General features: G+C 38.0%; 1 protein-coding gene across 4 annotated transcripts in view; it reads right to left on the reverse strand.

The window, feature by feature from the left end:
* Positions 1-785: 785 nt before the first annotated feature.
* vti1a (vesicle transport through interaction with t-SNAREs 1A) overlaps positions 786-19,262 on the reverse strand; it is a 134,308-nt gene continuing 115,831 nt past the window's right edge. For 2 of the 4 annotated variants that reach the window (XM_008436860.2, XM_008436859.2), the window contains one exon: positions 786-2,348. In XM_008436860.2, coding sequence (XP_008435082.1) covers positions 2,255-2,348 — 94 coding nt within the window. In that variant the 3' untranslated portion in view covers positions 786-2,254. The remainder of the gene's footprint in view (positions 2,349-19,262) is intronic. The other 2 variants (XM_017310975.1, XM_008436861.2) reach the window with 1 other exon arrangement.

Consider the following 19,262-nt stretch of genomic DNA (forward strand, 5'->3'; position numbering starts at 1 on the left):
ATGATTGTGAAGCGGAAGGGAAACGATGCATTGTTTTCTGAATATTATACAAATAAAGCAAGAAAACCTATTTTAATATTCAGCCCATTTTAGTCTAACACCCCTAAATAAAATGCAGTGCAAGCAACTGCCTTCAGAGATTAGAGTTCACCTGCTTGTCATTTAGGGGGCATTCACACCAGCTTTGTTTAGTTCACTTTAATCAAACTATTTTGTTTGGGGAGCTGTGCATGTGCAACTGAACTCTGATTCACCTGAAAACTCAGTTTGGTTGAAGTGAACTCTGACGCAGTTCGAATGGAAGCGGATCAGAGACCACTCCAAAGGCAGGAAGCAAACTATCGGACATGGCATTCTGGGTAAATACAAGCAAAGCAAACGCGAGCGTCTAGCACTACCAGGAGAAATGGCTCGTGTTTTTTTATTTTTTTTACAAAAGAGATTAGAGAAATCCTACAACCACTGAAATCTGACGCTACTTCGTTTTTAATTACATTTTGTGAAGAAGGAAGTTTTGTTCCGCAAATTTTCATGTCGTGGGTTTTGGTGCAACGCCCCCCACAGGCGAGGAGGGGAACATATTTTTCTATTAGTTTGGATCATTTGACACGGCGCGGTGTGAAAGTGAGCCGCAGAAGCTGAAAAGATAACAAATGTTGCAATTTTGGTCCCCAATCGAACCAAATCTCATCGACTATCAAGTGTGAAAACAACCTAAATCCAGTTGCTCTGTGAAGGCTGGAGACATGCTTTTCTTCAACAAGGACAAGCATGATACAACACCATTCATTTCAGATTTTTATTTGTAAAATGTTTTGAAAACAATGCATAATTTTCCTTCCAGTTTACCGTTATGGATTACTTTATGTTGTTCTATCTCATACAATCCTCAGAAACGCAATAAAGTGTGTGGGTGAAATGTGACAAAAGTGATAATTCAGGAAGTTTGAACACTTTTGTGAAACGACTTTAGAGTTTCCAAACATTCAATAAGAATCACACGAGAGGACGAACCTGCAACCACATTATATCATCGGTTTGGATGGTGATAAACAGAAACATGTATTGTGACAGTCCTGAAATACAGAGAACAAACATTACAGGTAAGATCTGCTTACAGAGAAAACATAAGAACCTCGAAAATAACTAAAAACCAACACAGTTTGTTTTGGTCCTGCAATACAATTTATGTTAATTCAGAAAAAAAAAAAGAAAAAAAAATCTTTAAACAAAATAAATCATACAGCTATATCACAGATATTTAAACTGAAACCTCTGCATTCTTAAATAAATAGCAACAGAATCACTTGCAATGAAAGCAAAAACACTATACATGACATACATTTAAATGTTAGTACATACATATATATAAGCTATATGTTCTCACAAAGAAAGTTGAAAAGTACAGAGTATTGATTTATGATGGGAGAAAAATGTACCAAATATGGAAACATAAGTATTTTTAAAGAGTATTTTTAAGACTTTGAGGTTAAAAATCTTAGTCTCTCTTAAATCAGTCACACATTTGTTCTTGAATTGAAGAACAAACCAAATTATATGTTTTTTTTTTTTTAATAGTATGAACCAAAATTCTGCCCTGAAAATAATATTTTTGGATTTCGCGGAGCGATTTAATGCAGGACTTTTCTGTAGGCGCTGTTCTCTGCATCATAAAAATGGCTGACTCATTAAGTGACCAAAGCTCTGACATACTACAGTTACACATCTCCACATACAATAGTCAGAGGGCCTGCAGTTTACGACTGCGGCTGTTGCAAGTGTGCATGCATGCGCAGAACTGTGTCCAAATACTTATGCAAAATGCACACAGTTGTATTTTCTTCCAGGTTCCAAGACGAGACGGACTGCGAATCTACATCGAGGATGACATGGAAAGTTTTACCCATCAGAAAAAAAAACAAAACACATTTCACACCACTGTTGTCTCAAGAGATGGTAAAACAAAGAAGAAAAAAAAGGCCTGAGTACAAAAGAAAAGAGAAAGGAAAAAGCAAGGGACGTGAAAAACGGAGAAAAGGAACAAAACCAGAAGGAAAAAAGGAAAGTCAAATGGAAAAAAAGCTCCCTGTCAGGCTTAGGAAAGTATGATTCATGGGTACCATTTGTCCTAATTACAGCAGAACAACGCTGTTGTCGCTATTAATCACGCATATGTGTGTGTGTTTATATTTGCGTTGAGAGGCGTTGGGGGGGGGGGGGGTGGAGTGTTTTTGTATTGGTGCACAGTAGAAGATCAGTGACTTCGCAGATTTAAATAGATGGCCAAGATGATGGTGAGAAGGATGATGCCTCCGAGGACGAAGACCAGGATGCGATTCTGGATGATCCTGCAGAGAGAGAGAGAGAGAGAGAGAGAGAGAGAGAGAGAGAAGGGAAGTTAATGCTGTGTCAACACAGAGCAGTAAACATGTAAAACAGTCACATGTTTATGTGCAAATTAAATGACCAGTAATCAACTGGAGGCTTATTGTGTTTAATAGTTACCATGAGGTTTGGATACAAGGTATTTATCACTCTGTGGTCGCTGCTATGAGAACATTAAAACTTGCATAAAGTTGAATGAAAAATGGGGGGAAAAAAAAGAAATCTGGTGTTTACTCCTGCATAGTGTCTGTAAAAAGAAGGCTGCCCTAATGTGTGTACACTTCTGAAACAGAGCAAAACACTTATAAACAAATGTGACAGATCAGTATATACACACTGCAAACTGGCTCTAAAACTTTATTTGCACAGTAAAGTGGAAAAAGTGGCTCAGGAGTTTCCTGGAGGTAATAAAAGTCGCAGAATTACTGAAGGAATTCACCATAAAACAACCCAGTCTTTTGGACAATAAAACGGTGCCATTTTAACTAAAGCGAGGCGGTTCTGAACCAACAAAACACAACCGGAGAGGAGAAGCGCAAACATGCCGAACTTGAGACGTTGAGGTTTTATTATAGAGAAATTATGAAACAACATATGCTGATCAGACAGGACGTAGCAATTGTTTTGATTGTCTTCTGGCATTTTAACCGCCTTAGATAAGCGCTTTATCAAATAATAAAACACGATAGCTTAAAAAAAACAACAACAACCCAGTGCACTACAGTGAAATGAAAGGAGAATATGAGTGGCTTTATAGAAAAGATTTGGCTGTTGACTCAGCTCAGGTCAAATATTAGTCAATAACTCCATAAATACGTTTTTGTAGAAGCCTAAAAAAACCACCAAACTTCATATTGAACACACCCTCCCGATGGTGGAACACGGTAGTGGCAGTGTCATGATGTGGGAGTGATTTTTAATGTGAAAAACGTTATAATTGTGTTTTGTTCACTTCACAGTTATGTCCTGCTTTGTGTTGGTTTAATGCGACTTGACAAAGTTCAGGTGGTGTGAAAACTTCTTCACAACACTGTGTGTGTTTTCTCAGGTTGTAAAACAAAAGAAAAAAACCTACAGTGAACATCACCTATGTACAGTTAAATATTTGATATTTTCTGTGTCAAAGTTATTTGTAGAAAATTGGCTCATTTGAGGGACTTTTTGTAATGAGTATTTAAAACATAAGCTGAATATATTAAAGTGCTATGCTACTTTACATGTTACTGGCTTTACAAAGCAGCCAATCCAGAAGCTGCATTTATTTTTCTTGGCTGTGATTGGCTGTACTCCTAAGAGCAGAGATAAGAAAGATAGCAGATATTAGCTACTGCCAAGATGTTTTGTACTGTGTGTATTACTGCATATTAAGGCATATTTAATGTTTGAACTAGACCGTTACAAGCAGTTATAGTTGGGGTCCCATGAATATACAGATTTTTAGCTGTGGACCATAACTCCTACGAGTCTTACGGTTAAAACCTGAAGTTGAGATGTCCGAAAGCAGAGATGCCACTTAAAACATTATAGATAAACTCCATAGATGTTCAGAAACTGAGATTTTTCTTTCTTGGATAAAGAAAAAGTACTGATGGAAAAAAAGTCCGAAAGCTCTGTGAGGGTTCTTGCATAAACCAGCCAGAGAGACGCTGAATGGAATCCAAAAATAATCTTAATTTATTACAAAAAAGTTCAAAAATAATTAAACAATGAAGAACTGGGCCCAAAAACTGAGGTCAACATAACAAACTCCAACTCAGGTAGTAACACAAAGAACTCAAGCACAAAACTGACCTAACAAACAAGACATGAGGGAAGCTTAAATAGTGGCTGATCAGACCACAGCTGATACACAAGGGGTAATTTAAACATACAAAAACTTAAACAAAGTTTAAATACAACACCAAATCTTTAAATTTAACAAACATTGGACTGAAACTACCAAATAGAAGAGACATTAAAGAACTAGTCAAATTAAATTAAAGAAAACCAAATTTCCCCGTCCCCTGGCAAACAAATGGAACGGCCCGCTGAGGAGGTTTGCCAGCCATATATGGATGTCAATTAGCTGGAGCTCTTCTGTGACCCTCCAGCAGCAGCTCCAAAGGAAACTGGTAACTCAAAACAAATAAATTAATTTGTTGCTTTTAACAAAAATATAAAGAACCGACAAATAAAGTTAACTAAATGTGTGCACTTCAAATAGTTAACTAAAAAGTCAAGCTAATGAAAATTTTCAAAAATAAAAATCTAAACCATTCACTAATTAATGTCTAAATTAATATTAAGGATGAACAAAACAAACAGTTACCATTCAGGTCTGTGTGACAGTAGGGTCGGCTGTCACAAGCTCAAACATTTGTCATTTTTTGGAGAATAATACAGGCAAATTCAGCGCTTTTCCAGGACTCTGCGGGAAACCGTGGCAGAAGAAGCACACGCTCTTGCTCACACAAACACATTCCCAACCCTCCGCTGCATCTGACAAATGAGAGAATTATCACATTTGCTGACTTGTGGAGGGATAGGAGAGAGGCCATGCAGGGGGGGTACTGTCCATTCTCTAAGCATGAGATGAATAGCCCGTGTCGTGGCCATTTATCACCGGGGGGGTAGAGGAGGGGCCGGCTGGCTGGTTGCTCAGTCACCCTGCTACCCTCTAAAGTCCAAGTCTGAGCTTGCGGCCTTCTACACTCCACCAGCTCAGACTCACAAAAGATTCAGCAAGCCAATTAGTCTAAAGCCATGACTGTGGAGGAATGTTTTAAGCAGAAAGCTGCAAAGATGCAGCTCCGCTCGTCCTAATCGATGAATATACAAACTCAATCGCCTTGAACTTCATTTAAAAAAAACAAACAAATAAGACACTGGACATTAGAGAGCTCACCACAAATAATGTTTGAGGTTTAGTAGGGATTTAGAGGCGGACTATTATCCAATAAACACACAAATCAAACAAAAAATTTGAAGTTCTTTTCACACGAACTGGTGCAATGCATTTTCACACTCGCCAAAAACAAAACGGCGAATAATTCTGATGCTGCAGCGAAATATGAACCGGTAATCGAGAAGTTGGAACGAGCAAACCCGGCTCTGGTGTTTAGAGGAGGCCGCTGTGATTGGCTGAAAGCAGCTGGGGAGGAGATCCCACTGAAACCCTCATCAGAGCACGCTTAGCAAGGCCACGTCTCTCCCCATTAATTGACATTCATTATTTAGAATGATTATTTATCCAAGCCAAATACCCGGAGGAGCACGTGTCTTGTATATGTGCGTGTGTGTGTGCGTGTGTGTGAATGCTTTGGGAGAAGCCAGCTTGCTTTGTGGTGTTTGTTTAAAAAAAAAAAACCCAACAACAACAAAATAAAAACAGGGTGACTTAAAGCTTTCTGTGGGAAAAAAATAAATTGTACAGGACGTTAGCTTTATCCATTCTGATGAGGAGGCAGAGCGCTAATAAACCGGCGTTTATTAGAGGAGTCTTATTTGGCAGCAAAAAACACAGAGAATAACTTCAAAAACCCAAGTGTTCAAAGCTGCACTGAATATGATAAGGCCGGAATTTGTTTAATTATTTATTTCTGTCCCAGGGGTATATTAAAAAAAATACCCATAAACACACATTTTGACTTAAGGAGCCTCTGTGCAGAGGAGGAACATCTGTTTACAGATACAAAGCTGGAATAAAAATCATGTAAACATCGGCAATTAAAGCTTTCCCCGCTGAGGGAAGGTAAAAGTGCAAATTCAATCCCCATTTTTAAACGTCTTAAATGGACAGTGAAAGCCGAGTTAAAAATCTAAACGTCTAATTAGAGAATAGATGATTCGGGTTTGATTGGCTTTAAGGACAGAGGTTCATGCTTGAGCTCATCGTTTGTTACAAATGTGTGGAACAACGAAACTCAAAATTATCAGAAGATTGAGGATGGATGTTTCTTAATGTCACGTCTTTCAAATATACTGTTGAATTATTATTGTTTTTATGAATTCCTCTTATCATCTCGTCCGAGCTGCGCTGCACATCAAGCAAGACGTGAGAAGCTTTCAGATTGTTCCTTACTTTGTAGATCTAACTGTACATCCGGGCAGCAGAGACGATATTTTGTTGGAAAGCACTGCTAATCCACCTCATTTGCTTTTGCCACTCCTCTTTCAAACTCTGGGAAACTGGACAGAGAGATGTTGGAGTTGGGGATATGATCCTTGGTCCTGTTCCCAGTCTCAATCCCCCCACCCCCACCTAGCTGCCACATTATCATAACCGTATAATGAAGTAAAGGTAAAAATCCCATCAAGCTAAATACATCCAGAACAGAAGGGAACAATCGTCGAAACAAACAAATGATGAACAAAGGAACCATTGTTCTTACACCGTCACATGAGCAGCGGCAGCAAAGTCTGTTGTAATTAGCAATAAATCAATTAATCGCATGATAAATTAAAACGGGCTCAATAATTTCCATTTGCACGATTGTTTTTCTCGTGTCTGTTTCTCTTTATACTAAAGACTGTATGACAAACGGCTTCAGTCTGGTGCCTGGTCTCAACTAGACCCATTTGTGATGGTCTGCTTTGTTTACAAAGACTTCAGCTTCCATTTTATTATTTAATTAACTTGTTTCGTTTATTTATTTTGGATATTTAAAATGTCTTCCAGTTCTGCTATTAGATGTTGATTGGAAATTAGAGTTTATTGATTCTTGAGAGGACCAACTTACATTATTATGCCATTACCATAAAATTGTTTTGAAAATGGTCTCAAAACGATAACATTGTTTATCGCAATAACTTCTGGGACAATTTATCGTCCAGCAAAATTTGCTGGTGTGACACGTTTAGAGACATAAGTAATAAGGAGGAGGAAATATGACTTATTTCTCTTAGTGAGAGACAATGAGTCTGTAGATATTGATAAGTTATTTAGAATTTTTAACAGAAACAACTAAAATTGGTAAATAGATAAATGTTTCCTTTAAGCCCTCCCTGTAGGAGGAATTAAAAGAAAAGAAAAAGTGGGAGGTAGGAAGGCGAACACAGCTTTCCTCCACTGTGTGGTTGATCCTGTCCTGACACGTGGCCAGACAGAACAGAACTTATCAAACCGGATCCATCCTCCAGTTTTGACACTTGACATAAAGGCAGAGGGAGAGAAGTGTGTGTCTGTGTGGGGGTGGGGGAGACGGAGGACTGAGGATGTGTGACTGATGCAAAGGGTGCAGATGTGCACACTGACCCACATCCACTCAGATCCCTACAATGATGCTAAGCTACTGGAGACCCAAATCGCAACGTGTCGGTTTATGCATTATTGAGCTTCTGAACCATGTTTTCCAGATCAGAGTGATGATGACACTAAAGAGGACATGTAGTGATTCATCCTACTGCAGATTCATTCAATTAAAATGGTTTGTTGTAGTATAAAAACTACAATCTTTGTTTCTTATTTTATAAACTGTAATGTTCAACATTTTACACGTGTTGCATCTTAGTGGGGCAATCTGGATCAAATGTTTCCTTCAGTAAGATTTAGACAAAAGCTTGTTGCAAAATGAGTGAACAAAACAAAAGCACTGATATCTTTTTCTGTGACAGGGTAGATAAATAAAAAAAAAGTTCATTAAATAAATTAATAAAATTCTGCTAAAGTGATTTCAACTATTTATTTCACAAAATTCATATCGACTCAAGAACCTGTCATTTCCTTTTTTTTAAAAGTGAAAATAAACAAATAACTGAATAAAATAATTTTTATTTCCCTATTTGGAGGTGGATGTTTAATATGACAAGTTAAAAACGGTATTAATCAACTCCACTTTCAACCATTTGACGTTGACAAAAGCATAAAAACCCCATGATGATGATGTCATCTCAGGGATGCCCTCTTATGGCCCACCTCCTCTTTTTCAACACAGTTTGAAGTCATAATTTCTTCATGTTTATGTCGTGTTTTCTTGTTAAAACTGTTAATTGAAGTTTTTAAGGTATTCCATGTAAAATTTGAATAAATTCATCATTTAATTCTGAAGTTTTATTCATTTAAATGATATAATGTGGACAATTTGTTCAGTGCCTGTTGGTTTTGTAAATACTTTTTAAGGCTTCTTTCCAGGAGAAAATATTTAAAATATCCAATTCTTTATAGGGGTTTTACTTTTGTAGTCTTATAGTGAAATATTTGCTAAAGAAGGTCTTTCATTTAGTGAATGGAGTTAGTAAACTTTTCAACAACATTCAAATTTATTAAATATGACCTAAGAGCAAATTTACAGCATCTCTGACTGAAAGAGCAGAGCAGTAACTGTGAAGTGACAGCCAATAAGAGCGCAGGGTCCTGGCTATCCTATTGGCTCTCGTCACTGCTCCTCTGCAGGTAACCGGAGCGGTAACACCTAACTGGATGGAAATGCGATGTAGGAGAGACGGACACAGAGAGTGGAAATGATCAGCGACAGAGCAGAGAAAGGGAAAGAGATGGACAATAAAGGAGCTGGAAATGGGAAAACACGAAAGAGCGGAGGGGTGAAGCAGAGAGGTGGAGAGTGAGGGGAGAAACACAGATCCGAAGATCGGGGAAAAAAAAGAGAGGTAAAGAGAGAAAGGTCCGTTTACCCGAGGAGGCAAAGCTGGAGGAGAGGCTCCTCAGAGACAGATGAAAATAATGAGGACTTTTCTGTCAGGAAAGATTTACAAAATTGTACCAGTGTTATTAAAATTTAAAATCTCCCTTTTTTTCCTCCCCTTTTCTCCATTCCCATCCTCTTCCTCCCTCCCTCCCTTCCTTCCTTCGCCTGTTTTTTTCCCTCCTCTTTCAGCAACACAGCCTTATTACCAGCTTTAATGAGCACCGGGATACACCTCAGCTGTGCGCGCGCATGTGGGTGTGGGTGTGTGTGTGTGTGTTTGGGTCCAAGTCCCTGGTGCCAGCTCCATCAGCACCCCAGATTCCCCAGCTCCTCAAATGACACACACGTGTGTGTACACATGGAAAACACACAACGGCGGGCACACAGTACACTTGTACAGTCTGCTTTTGATGGCTCTCTGAGGCGGCTGGACATGCACACACAAACAAACACACACACACACACACACACACACACACACACACACACACACACACACACACATAATTTTCAGACGGATAGATAACACCCCTAACCCAAAACAAAAACAATGGCGGTGAGACAGACATAAGCAGACAGGCCCAACCCACCTTCAAACACACACACACACACACACAGGCACACACACTTCACTACGAGCAAACTTAGCAGCAGAGTTGCATCTCTCAGGCCCTCCCTTATCCATCCTCTTTCCACAAGTAGACCAATAAAATAAAAATCAATGGCTGTCTGAGCCATTCTGGCTCTCCTCCTTGCAAACCCTGGGAATATACAGCAAGGAAGACAAGGAGGAGGAGGAAGAGGAGGAAGAGGAGGAGGGGAGAAATGGGAAAAGGAGGCAAGGATCAATGTGTTCACAAATGGTTTGAGTGATGGACACGGAGGTGGAGCACTGGTGGGGGTAAGCCTTAGTAACGCCCCGACTTGTTAAAACGAAACTAATTCAAATAAATGTTTCATTGTAGAAGCACATGTGCTCCCTAATATTCACACACCGACTCCCTTTGTCTGAGGCTTCCACACACTCTCAAACACACACGGAACCTAAAACCGCAGACTGAAATATGATGAAACAAAGGGCTGAGACGGGCCTGCGATCGCTACGGCTAGGCAGCAAAACGTGCAGCGTTTGAAACAAGCGAACGGAACGAGAAACAGGAAGGCCGAAGCATTCAGGAAAGTTGGATCAAGTTCAGACCAGAGATAATGACTTGACCTGTTTGTAAGAGAGATCTGATCCCGCCATGTATGCTCAGCCTACTGCCCCCAAGGGGGTGTTAAAGATAAATGGTGATTTTTTTTGCCCCCCCTAAAACATCTACACACACACGCACACCCGCACACACACGCACGCGCACACACTCACACAGAGTTAAAGTAGGTCTTTAATTGGACGCTGTTTACTGTAATTATTTAAAGAAGACCCCAACACCATGTAATTCCCCAAAGAAAAACAACATTTAAGAGCCTGCACACACCAACACTTATATACCGACTGTACAGCGAAGAGCGAGACTATTAGCTTTTATTATAGGCCGTCATGCAGCGGTGGAAGGAACTTAAATACATTTTTTTAAGAAAAGAACATGTAAACATTTAGAACAATAAGAACAATAATGAACTATATATTTGATTTAAAAAAGCTAACTGTTGTGTTAATCAATTTCCTAATTTGAGGTGCAGAAATCAAAATTTTGTTGCTGATTTCTGAGTTTTTGTAAAGCCCAAACCTGATGGTCACGATTTTAGCTGATTTCTCTTTAAGAACTATAATTTTAAGAATTTTTTTCTACTCTTCCTGCTGTCAATGAGCCTGTATAACAGAACCAAATCATGAAAAAAGTAAAAAATGATCAACCTGGTAACATTTTAAATGGTCTTTAGCATCTACAAGTACAGTTAGTGAGGCTAGCCTTACTTCTACAAAAATCTCTGTGTGTACAGGGTAAAGATATGTCCGGTGGCATTTGATAGAGGTTGAAATGACTAAAGGATAAAACAATTTCACGGTTCTATACCTTCTTCAGCCTTACTGTTACCTGGTAAAAGTCTTGCTCTCTCTTGCAAAAATACAGTTGCCTTTTAAATAACCTCTTAAAACTTTGTTTTTGCTTCCTCTGTCTAAAAACTGCAACTGCCATCAGTTACTGCATCCAAAGAGCAATACTTTTATTTCAGCGCTGTGGTTCAGATTCTGATCTATTTTTATTGTTTATTTATTTATTTTATTATTGTTGAAAACTAGAGCTATTAGGCTGCAAAAAAAGTTTCTACATCGAAATGCTATTAAAAGTTTAAACCAGTAACTAAAGGACAGCAATGGATGTAAATAGGCGTACTGAACAGTACAGTGTAAGAAAATGGAAGTATGTAGCATAAATAAACGTAGATATACAAAAACATACATTTATTTTTGTAGAGCTCAAACTTTACACAAGCATCTATAAAACAGAGTTGGGAAGTTCTGCACAGAAAGCAACTCCTCTGATGAAAGCAAACAATATATGCAAATAAAACATTTCAAAACTAATGTATCATAATAATTTACAGCTAAATTTTAGTAAAATAAAAATAATACCAGAGGTTCCTTTAAAGTTACTGATAAGAGTATATAAAAAACTAATTGGTCAGGTTTTAATAAGGAAGACATGGCCTCATTCTTTCCTTGCCCGTCTCCCACTTTCCTCCTTTTCCTTCCAACTAAAGGCAGGAAAATAGCACCAGAGCTTTAGCAGTTCATCCATTTTTTATTTGGCTGCTAACAACCACGGCCAGCAGCGGTAGCAGCAGCAGTACAAGGCTAGACTGGGATTCAGCAGTCTGCTGGAGAAGTAGTGCAAGGAGGAAGGGAATGGGGGCAGAAGGGGAAAGTTAGCAGAAAGGTGGTGTAAATTCAGAGTGGGAGGCAGGAACGCGCATGCAAAAGATGAGATAAGGGATTAAAAGAGGGGGGGGGAAAAAGAGATGGAAAGAGGAAACTGAAATGGGTGAAAGAGGAAGAAGGAATATGTTGCAACTGTTTCTGGAATTTTTAAGAACTTTTCTTGCCGGCAGCAATTTTGTGTTTCTGCTGCAACTTTTCCCTCATTCTGGTCTCGGTGCAGGTGGCTTTCAAAGCTCCAAACACACACAGATCAGTCCCATGACAGCTAACCTTCCTGAACCCTCACCTTCTTCTGTCTTTTCTCTTCTGGTGCACAGTTGTCTCATCTTTATGTCCCCTCCCTCACACCTTCTGCTTACTTTCTGTTCTTTCAACAGAATGCCCTTCTTGGTTGACCTTCTCTAATTTTTCTCCTTTTCTACTGTTCCCTGTTTAGGCTGTAAGATGATAGCAGCATGTATTTTTAAGTAGATTTGTATTTTATGAAGGCATGCCATATTGATTAGCTGTCATTTTCTGAATAGAGCATCCTGAAATAAGACTGTGCAGCATCTTAGTTAGCATTTAAGGGAGATAGTAGTCTATTTGGAGAAAGATAGTTCCATTATCCTTAATTTGTGAAATACTCAAAGAAAATCTCAACAACACAGGTATTTTTTTAAAGTCACTGATCAGGTTTCTCCTGGCTGATGCCGATTGGTGGATCACGTCTGATCCACTGATTCCAATTTTATTTCTCGAGACTATAAAACAAAGAAAGCCAGGTCTGATGAAGGTTTCTTGTCAGAGCTAGCAGGTTTGAATCAGACAGAAAATAAAGGCAATACGAGACTATTGCAAGTTATACATTAAGTTATGAATTGCATTAAGTTATAAATTGCATTAAAGTGCATGCTGTTTCTCAGCTGTTCTCTCAAAACTAAAGCTTTAATGATTAAAAGGCATAAAATTACAATAATTTATTTTATAATAAGATATTGTGAAGTCAAGAAGTTGAAAGAAAAAAAAAATTCAGAAGACTTTTAAAAACTACACAGTTTGCGCTAGGAGTCCTCCATCAGGCTGAAGTGGAAAGTTTATGAGATGAGAATTGATTTGAGTTTTTCAAAGTGTAAGTCGTAGAGTCGGGTTCTTTTCCTGTGTCAGAACAAAATCTCCAGAGTGCGGACTCACTATAAACCTGGAGTGAGATCCAGAATGCACATATATTGACATCTAAGCCTTTAATCATTGGAAATTGTAATTTTATTCTTGCAATTTATAACTTTTAGACATCAGAGAGTAGTGGAAATGTACTCAAATGGTGTTTTTGTCCATTTTTTTTCTCTCTACAATGGCCCTAATTGTCCGACACAGTTGTATGATGGATTTACAGACTGAAAATATTGGGAATTCTTGGTTTTGATGCATTTAATGAATAATAATAATAATAATAATAATAATAATAATACATTTCAAACAAGGAGAAAAATGGTCAACATCTCTCTCTGTCCAATTGATTAGTGCTTCTCTGTTGTGTTGCAACTACTTTCACCCAAGGGAAACAAGAAAGTAGAGTTTATTCAGTAAAAAACAAAACTATATGGGGTTAGAGTTCCTTCCTAAACATTGATAGTCATTATTAAATTTATGTTGAATGAAAAGAACAGATACATTTATGACTTGTATGAAGAAGTCAACTTTGTTTTGTGTTTACGCCTCGTTTTGTAAGATTTTCTAAAGCTCAACCTGCCAAAAGCAAATGCCATAAAAATGTGATCCTGTGAAGGATCCGAAAAAGCTGAAAGGTATTTTTTTATTGCATTTTTTAAATAACTTAACATGACTTGATTCATAAAAGCGCAGTCTTCTAAAACAAATCTGAGCACATGTTTGAATGTCAAATTTAAAAATAATAAACAAAACTTTGTTAAACTGTTGAAAACTGACATTTTGCACCATGTGCTAAGGTTACCCCATAAAAAAACGACCCTAAATCCCACTTGTATACATTCCACGAGGGCCGGGGGCCAGCTGCAGATCAGATTTCTGGCCACAGCGAAAAAAGGTGAAAGAAAATAAAACATTACCCATTACAGCTGCAGGCCTCCAAAAACCTATGACTTCAATAAATTTTTGCTGTTTGTTCAGCGTCGAAATGTCATTAACGTACATAAATCGAGTTAACGCCATGCTAAACTTTTAACTTTTTTCCAAGATAACCTGTCGGAGCTGCTTTTCTTTTGCTGGCTTACTTTTTACAGACAGACAATGTGAATCCGTGCTTGGACACCTCAAACCAGCACTCTTGTTTGAAACGTCTTAAAGCCAGTTAATAAACGCTGAACCAATATGTGAAATTAAAACTTTCAGCTCATTTCTCCTTTCAGCGGTTAAATTGCTGGTTTAATTGCTGGAGTTATCTTCTTTCTTAAATGAATGTTCACATACATAATCTCCAACGCTTTAACTCACGAAGTGCCTAAAACTGTTTTCCCAGGGAAAAAAAAAGAAAAAAGATCCCAGCTTGCGATAAATGGTTTAAACTCTTTGGTCACAACAAATCCAGTCTATTTAAGCTTCCATGAGAAAGATGAGGACATTAGTATTTATGTTTGTTTCTGTATTTTTTTCTTTTTATAAACGGGTAACAAAGATCCTGTAAATGCTGCTTGTTTGCTTTCATAAAATCTAAATATTTGCTTCAAGTCCCGTGTGGTTTTTGCTTCATGTGTCTCTCTGCACATACCATGACGTTTTATTGCCCACCAGCACACACTAAGTTAAGCCACTCAAATACACACACCCACACACACTGGTTGTTTTAAACAAATGCAAAAAAAATCCAATGCTGGCCAATTCTCGACTATGTAAACTTTATTATGTACTTCAGCTGGATTCTTCAATACTACCTTGTTATCAGTTACTTCTTTGAGAAAGCAGTCCCAATAGAAGGAAAAATGGCTTTGCAATGGTGGTAATATTTGAGAATACTAGTGGATTAATTAAGATTCAGACAGAGTCGTTCACAAAACAAAAACTAACAACAAAATGGAGGAATCTCTTCTACTTTAGCTTGTAACTTTCATCAATAAAGTCTCATTTCAATGGTCTTTTTAAATAAAGTGTTCACATTATTAAAAACCTTTCACTGCTAATGCTTTTCCCAAACATTTTGTTTTAATATTTAACTACTTATTTTGTGCATTTTCATCCATTCAAATATCAAAACTGATCAGGAGGTGTTGAAAAAGGAAAAAAAAAAAAAAAAAAAGCTACTATGTCTCCACAGATTCCTGTGTTTTTTTTTGTTTTTTTTTTTTGTATATTTTAACTAACTTCTGGGACTTTAAATAAATTTGCATCAGCTTTAAGTTAAATCCAGCAAATTTTTACTAATTTCTGTGAATTTGATTAAGTTCATGCCAATTCAGAAGAATAGCAGTGAATTGGTTCATTTCAACTCGACTTGATTCCTGTATATCTGAACTGATTTTTAAACTGGCACTTGTGAGTTTGATCAAATTCATGCGACGCCTTTGAGTTTGAACAGATTCGAACGAGTCCGAATCATGATTTTGCTCATTTTTATGAACGCAAACGCAACTTTGCATGTTCGTGGAGGCAATTTGGTGGAGAAAATCTCACAACCTAGACAAAAATGACACAGAACAAATGTACAAATGTAATGCACATTTAACAGCCACAAATCACTTCATCCAGCCAGGAGTGCAGCAAAGGAAGACGATGTAGGGGTATAATGTCATTCCACAATCCCCCATTTGACACTACAAGATAGACTTTAGTCAGACTAAATAATCCATGCTGCTCCATTAAATTTGCAGACAAGCTTCTCTAGACTGAGAGATGAGAAAGACCCAAGAGTTACAAGGCTACAGATATGAAGCTTAGGTGGTGGATTAGACTAAACTTGAGGAGGCAGGAAACATTTATTATATTCACCTAATTTAAGAATAATTCCCATTTCCAGAGCATAAAATAGTTTAGAAAAAATAGAGTCACCTGGAGGACAGAAATCACAAAGTAAGTGTGCACAAATAAGTTTAAATAAGACAACGATCTGCAATAGACACAAATCTCCCCTTTTTTCTCAATCCCTCAAAAGTAGCAATCGTGGTTGTGCGGGGGAAGCCACCACTGTGACTGGGATTGTTGGAGAAACAGCAATATTGACTGGTTTCTCCAGCTACATTTGCTTAGTGCTCTGGAGGCCTGATCAATAGACTCTGAGCTCTGAAGCCCTGCTAATCAGGGCTTGCATCCTTGCAGAGTCAATCATCTGCTGAAACAAAAAAAGAAAAAGAAAAAGAAAATAATAATAAAAGCGACCATTAAAAAAAAGGGAAAAAAGGTTGGGGGAATAAAACGAAAAGAACTTGAAGGGGCCGACAATGACAGCTGGAGTTTATCGACAAAGATTTTCTTCCTCTTTGTTTTAGAAGTAAACTCATGTGGCATGCTATCTTTCCATCTCAGCTACAGCGTGGGCGAGAAGCGCCATGAGAGATGCAGATTGCTGCTTCACCTCTGCTTTTCCTGTGAACCACAGTTCAAAAGTCAAGGGGCATCTGGGTTGCTCTGGGACATTTGGAAATAAAAGAGGCAAATCATATTTGCAAAATCCAGTTGTGATATCTCATGAGGACGCAAAGAGCTCGACTCACATATATAAGAAGGAGGGAGTTCATTTGGAGCAAGTTAACATTATTATTCATGCAGGAATTTAAAGGTACGCCTTTTGAGACAACAGTCTCTAGAGTACTTAATGGCCCAATTGCATGAAGTTTGCACAAAGGGGTTTGAATGATCTCAGTCATAAGGGTTATTAATGTTATTGGGGAACTCTGAACCTGTTAACACTTTATAAACCTAACCTTGTGGTGACAAAAGGTTAGTTGCTTTAAGAGAAAAAAAGAGGTAATTTCAGGCTGTGGGCTGCTACACAAACTCCTTTATTCATGCTTCCACTCAAATCCTTATCTTCCTGACCAGCCTATGTCTATGTATAAACAGATTTGATAGATAATGTATTTTGTTTACAACACTGTCCTAACTTGTTGTTGATGCCAAGTCTTAAAATAAATGGTTTGGTAGATTCACTGACCACAAGTTGTGATTTTTTACTGCAGTTCTCTACTAGTGAGCTTGGACTCCCTTTACATCCTCCTCACTGTAAATGGTGGACAAAGAAAAACTTGGATTCTTGTCCAGCCTTGTTTGTCAAAGTTACATTTTTAATTAATTCTTTGACTGTAGATATGGGAAGGTTTAGGTGACCAACAATATTCTTTCAATATTTCATTAAGTTCAACCCACATCTGCTGAAATGTGCGGGTATGTTGCAATATATTAGTATCTTAAAGAACTACTTTGCGAACAAATTGTTTATCTAGGTGGTTTTATATGTCGGAAACTATTAATATATTTGGTCCTGCTAATTGCTGAGAGCTGCAAAAATGTTTGATAGTGTTGCTTAAGTAAAGCCAAGCAGCTAATGAGTTTTATTGCCCAATAATGAAACTAGCTTAGTTTCTGTATTGGGCAATGTTGTTAAAAAGAAAAAAAATGCATTTCCTCTGGAGTATATACCTGCAGTCAATGCAAATTTGAAAATTTTAAACATGCATTTTCAAGTATTATATATATTTCGCAAGTCATACAGAAATTTCAACAGTCGTTTCAGCAGATTGCATATTCAACCCTGATTAAAATACAATACAGTGAATATGTAGACAAAACAGGAGAAGGAACCAATCTACCCCTTCATCAATTTGGATACCAGTACCTTGTCATTTTTTCCATTCATAAGTAAACCATGTTATAACATCCACAAACCACTGCAGATCTATTTTTCTTCACAAGTTTATACTTTTGAGGAAATATGGAGGTAAATGGTTATAAAAATGTTAAAAGTTTTCATAAAACTGACTAAGGTTTTTTTCCTGAAAATGTTGTACACCTGTAACTTGCTGACAGACTGAATTTGCCCATTAATGGACAAATAAAAACCATTCTAAAAACCACCATAATTCACAATAATTCCTATTTGGGACAGTCAGCTGTTCAGAAATATAACAGATTCTGGCGCGTTAATAACTCAAAAATAGCTTTGATGGACGATTAACGGCCAAAACTGCCATGACCAGGGTCCATGATTACAGAATATATAGCTACAGCTACCAAAAAGTAACTATTTGCACAACACTTTTGTCATGTTAATGTAACAGCTGGACTTAGAACTTGTTCCTCAGGAGTGTAAAAGTGCACAGATTTGACACCGATCACACAAAATTACACAAACTAGACATAATTGTTAAAATAGCTTACTTGCTAGCCAATGATCCATGTGATTACTATGTTCCTGAACCTGACTGTGAGCTGGGCTTCCAGTCAAATAAACTCTCTGCAGTCTCATGCACATCATAAGCTCAGTATGGAATGCTATGGGAAATTCATGGGGGACCAATCCATCAAATATTAATGATCTAGCTGAGCGAAGCCAGTTTTCTTGCAGGTTCCCCCCCTACCCCCCCTTACTGATATCTATGGTCACTGCCAGTCCGAAAGAGTTTCCATAAAAAAAGAACAACAAAACAAACCAAACAGAAAAGGAGAAAGAGGACAAAAGGGTAAGAAAAGGCAATAAAGATGTGTGTGGGGGTTCAATATTTTCTTTTAAGGGGCCAGAGTCTGGTTACCTTGAGTGCAAACAGGGGTTTGATACATAGGTCCCTCGGTGTAAGCACAAACTTGTACAGTGTGTCATTGCTTTTTCTCTTTCTCAACACTTTTGTTGGACTGTCAGTTGGCGAACTGGGATTATTCTATCCAGAGACAAAAAGGTAAAAAGAGAAATATTTTCACTGACACTGAGGTTTTCAGTTCTTTATGATCTTAAAGCCAGAAAAAAAAGTGTTTATCAGCTTATTCTAAAGGCAAAACATGTAACAGGATTGTACGTTTTATTACTGTATTCATTGAAACTGGACATTATCGGTGCTAAACAGAACAAAAACCACAACAAATAATGATGCAAATACTCAAGAGATCTGTAGAACTAAAACCCTTTGCACACAGACAATGACGGGAATATTTAATCTGCTCGTCAATAGAGTCTTATTCTCCATCTCTTCCACAACCCTCGCAACAACCCCCTGAAATACCAACACCCACCATAGCGGCATAAGTGGAAACGCAGGGTCAGCACCCTCCCCTTTGGCCTTGCTGACCAACAGACATTTTTATAATCACCTTCTTTCTACACTTGCAGGCCTACAACCAGTGGATCCCTCGTCCATGTTGGCCCACTGCCTCTTCCCTATACCGGGGGGCTTTACGGAGCGGAGCTGCTTCGATACATTAAAACTGCT

Source organism: Poecilia reticulata, linkage group LG19, assembly GCF_000633615.1.
Source record: "Poecilia reticulata strain Guanapo linkage group LG19, Guppy_female_1.0+MT, whole genome shotgun sequence".
Classification (NCBI taxonomy): Eukaryota; Metazoa; Chordata; class Actinopteri; order Cyprinodontiformes; family Poeciliidae; genus Poecilia; species Poecilia reticulata.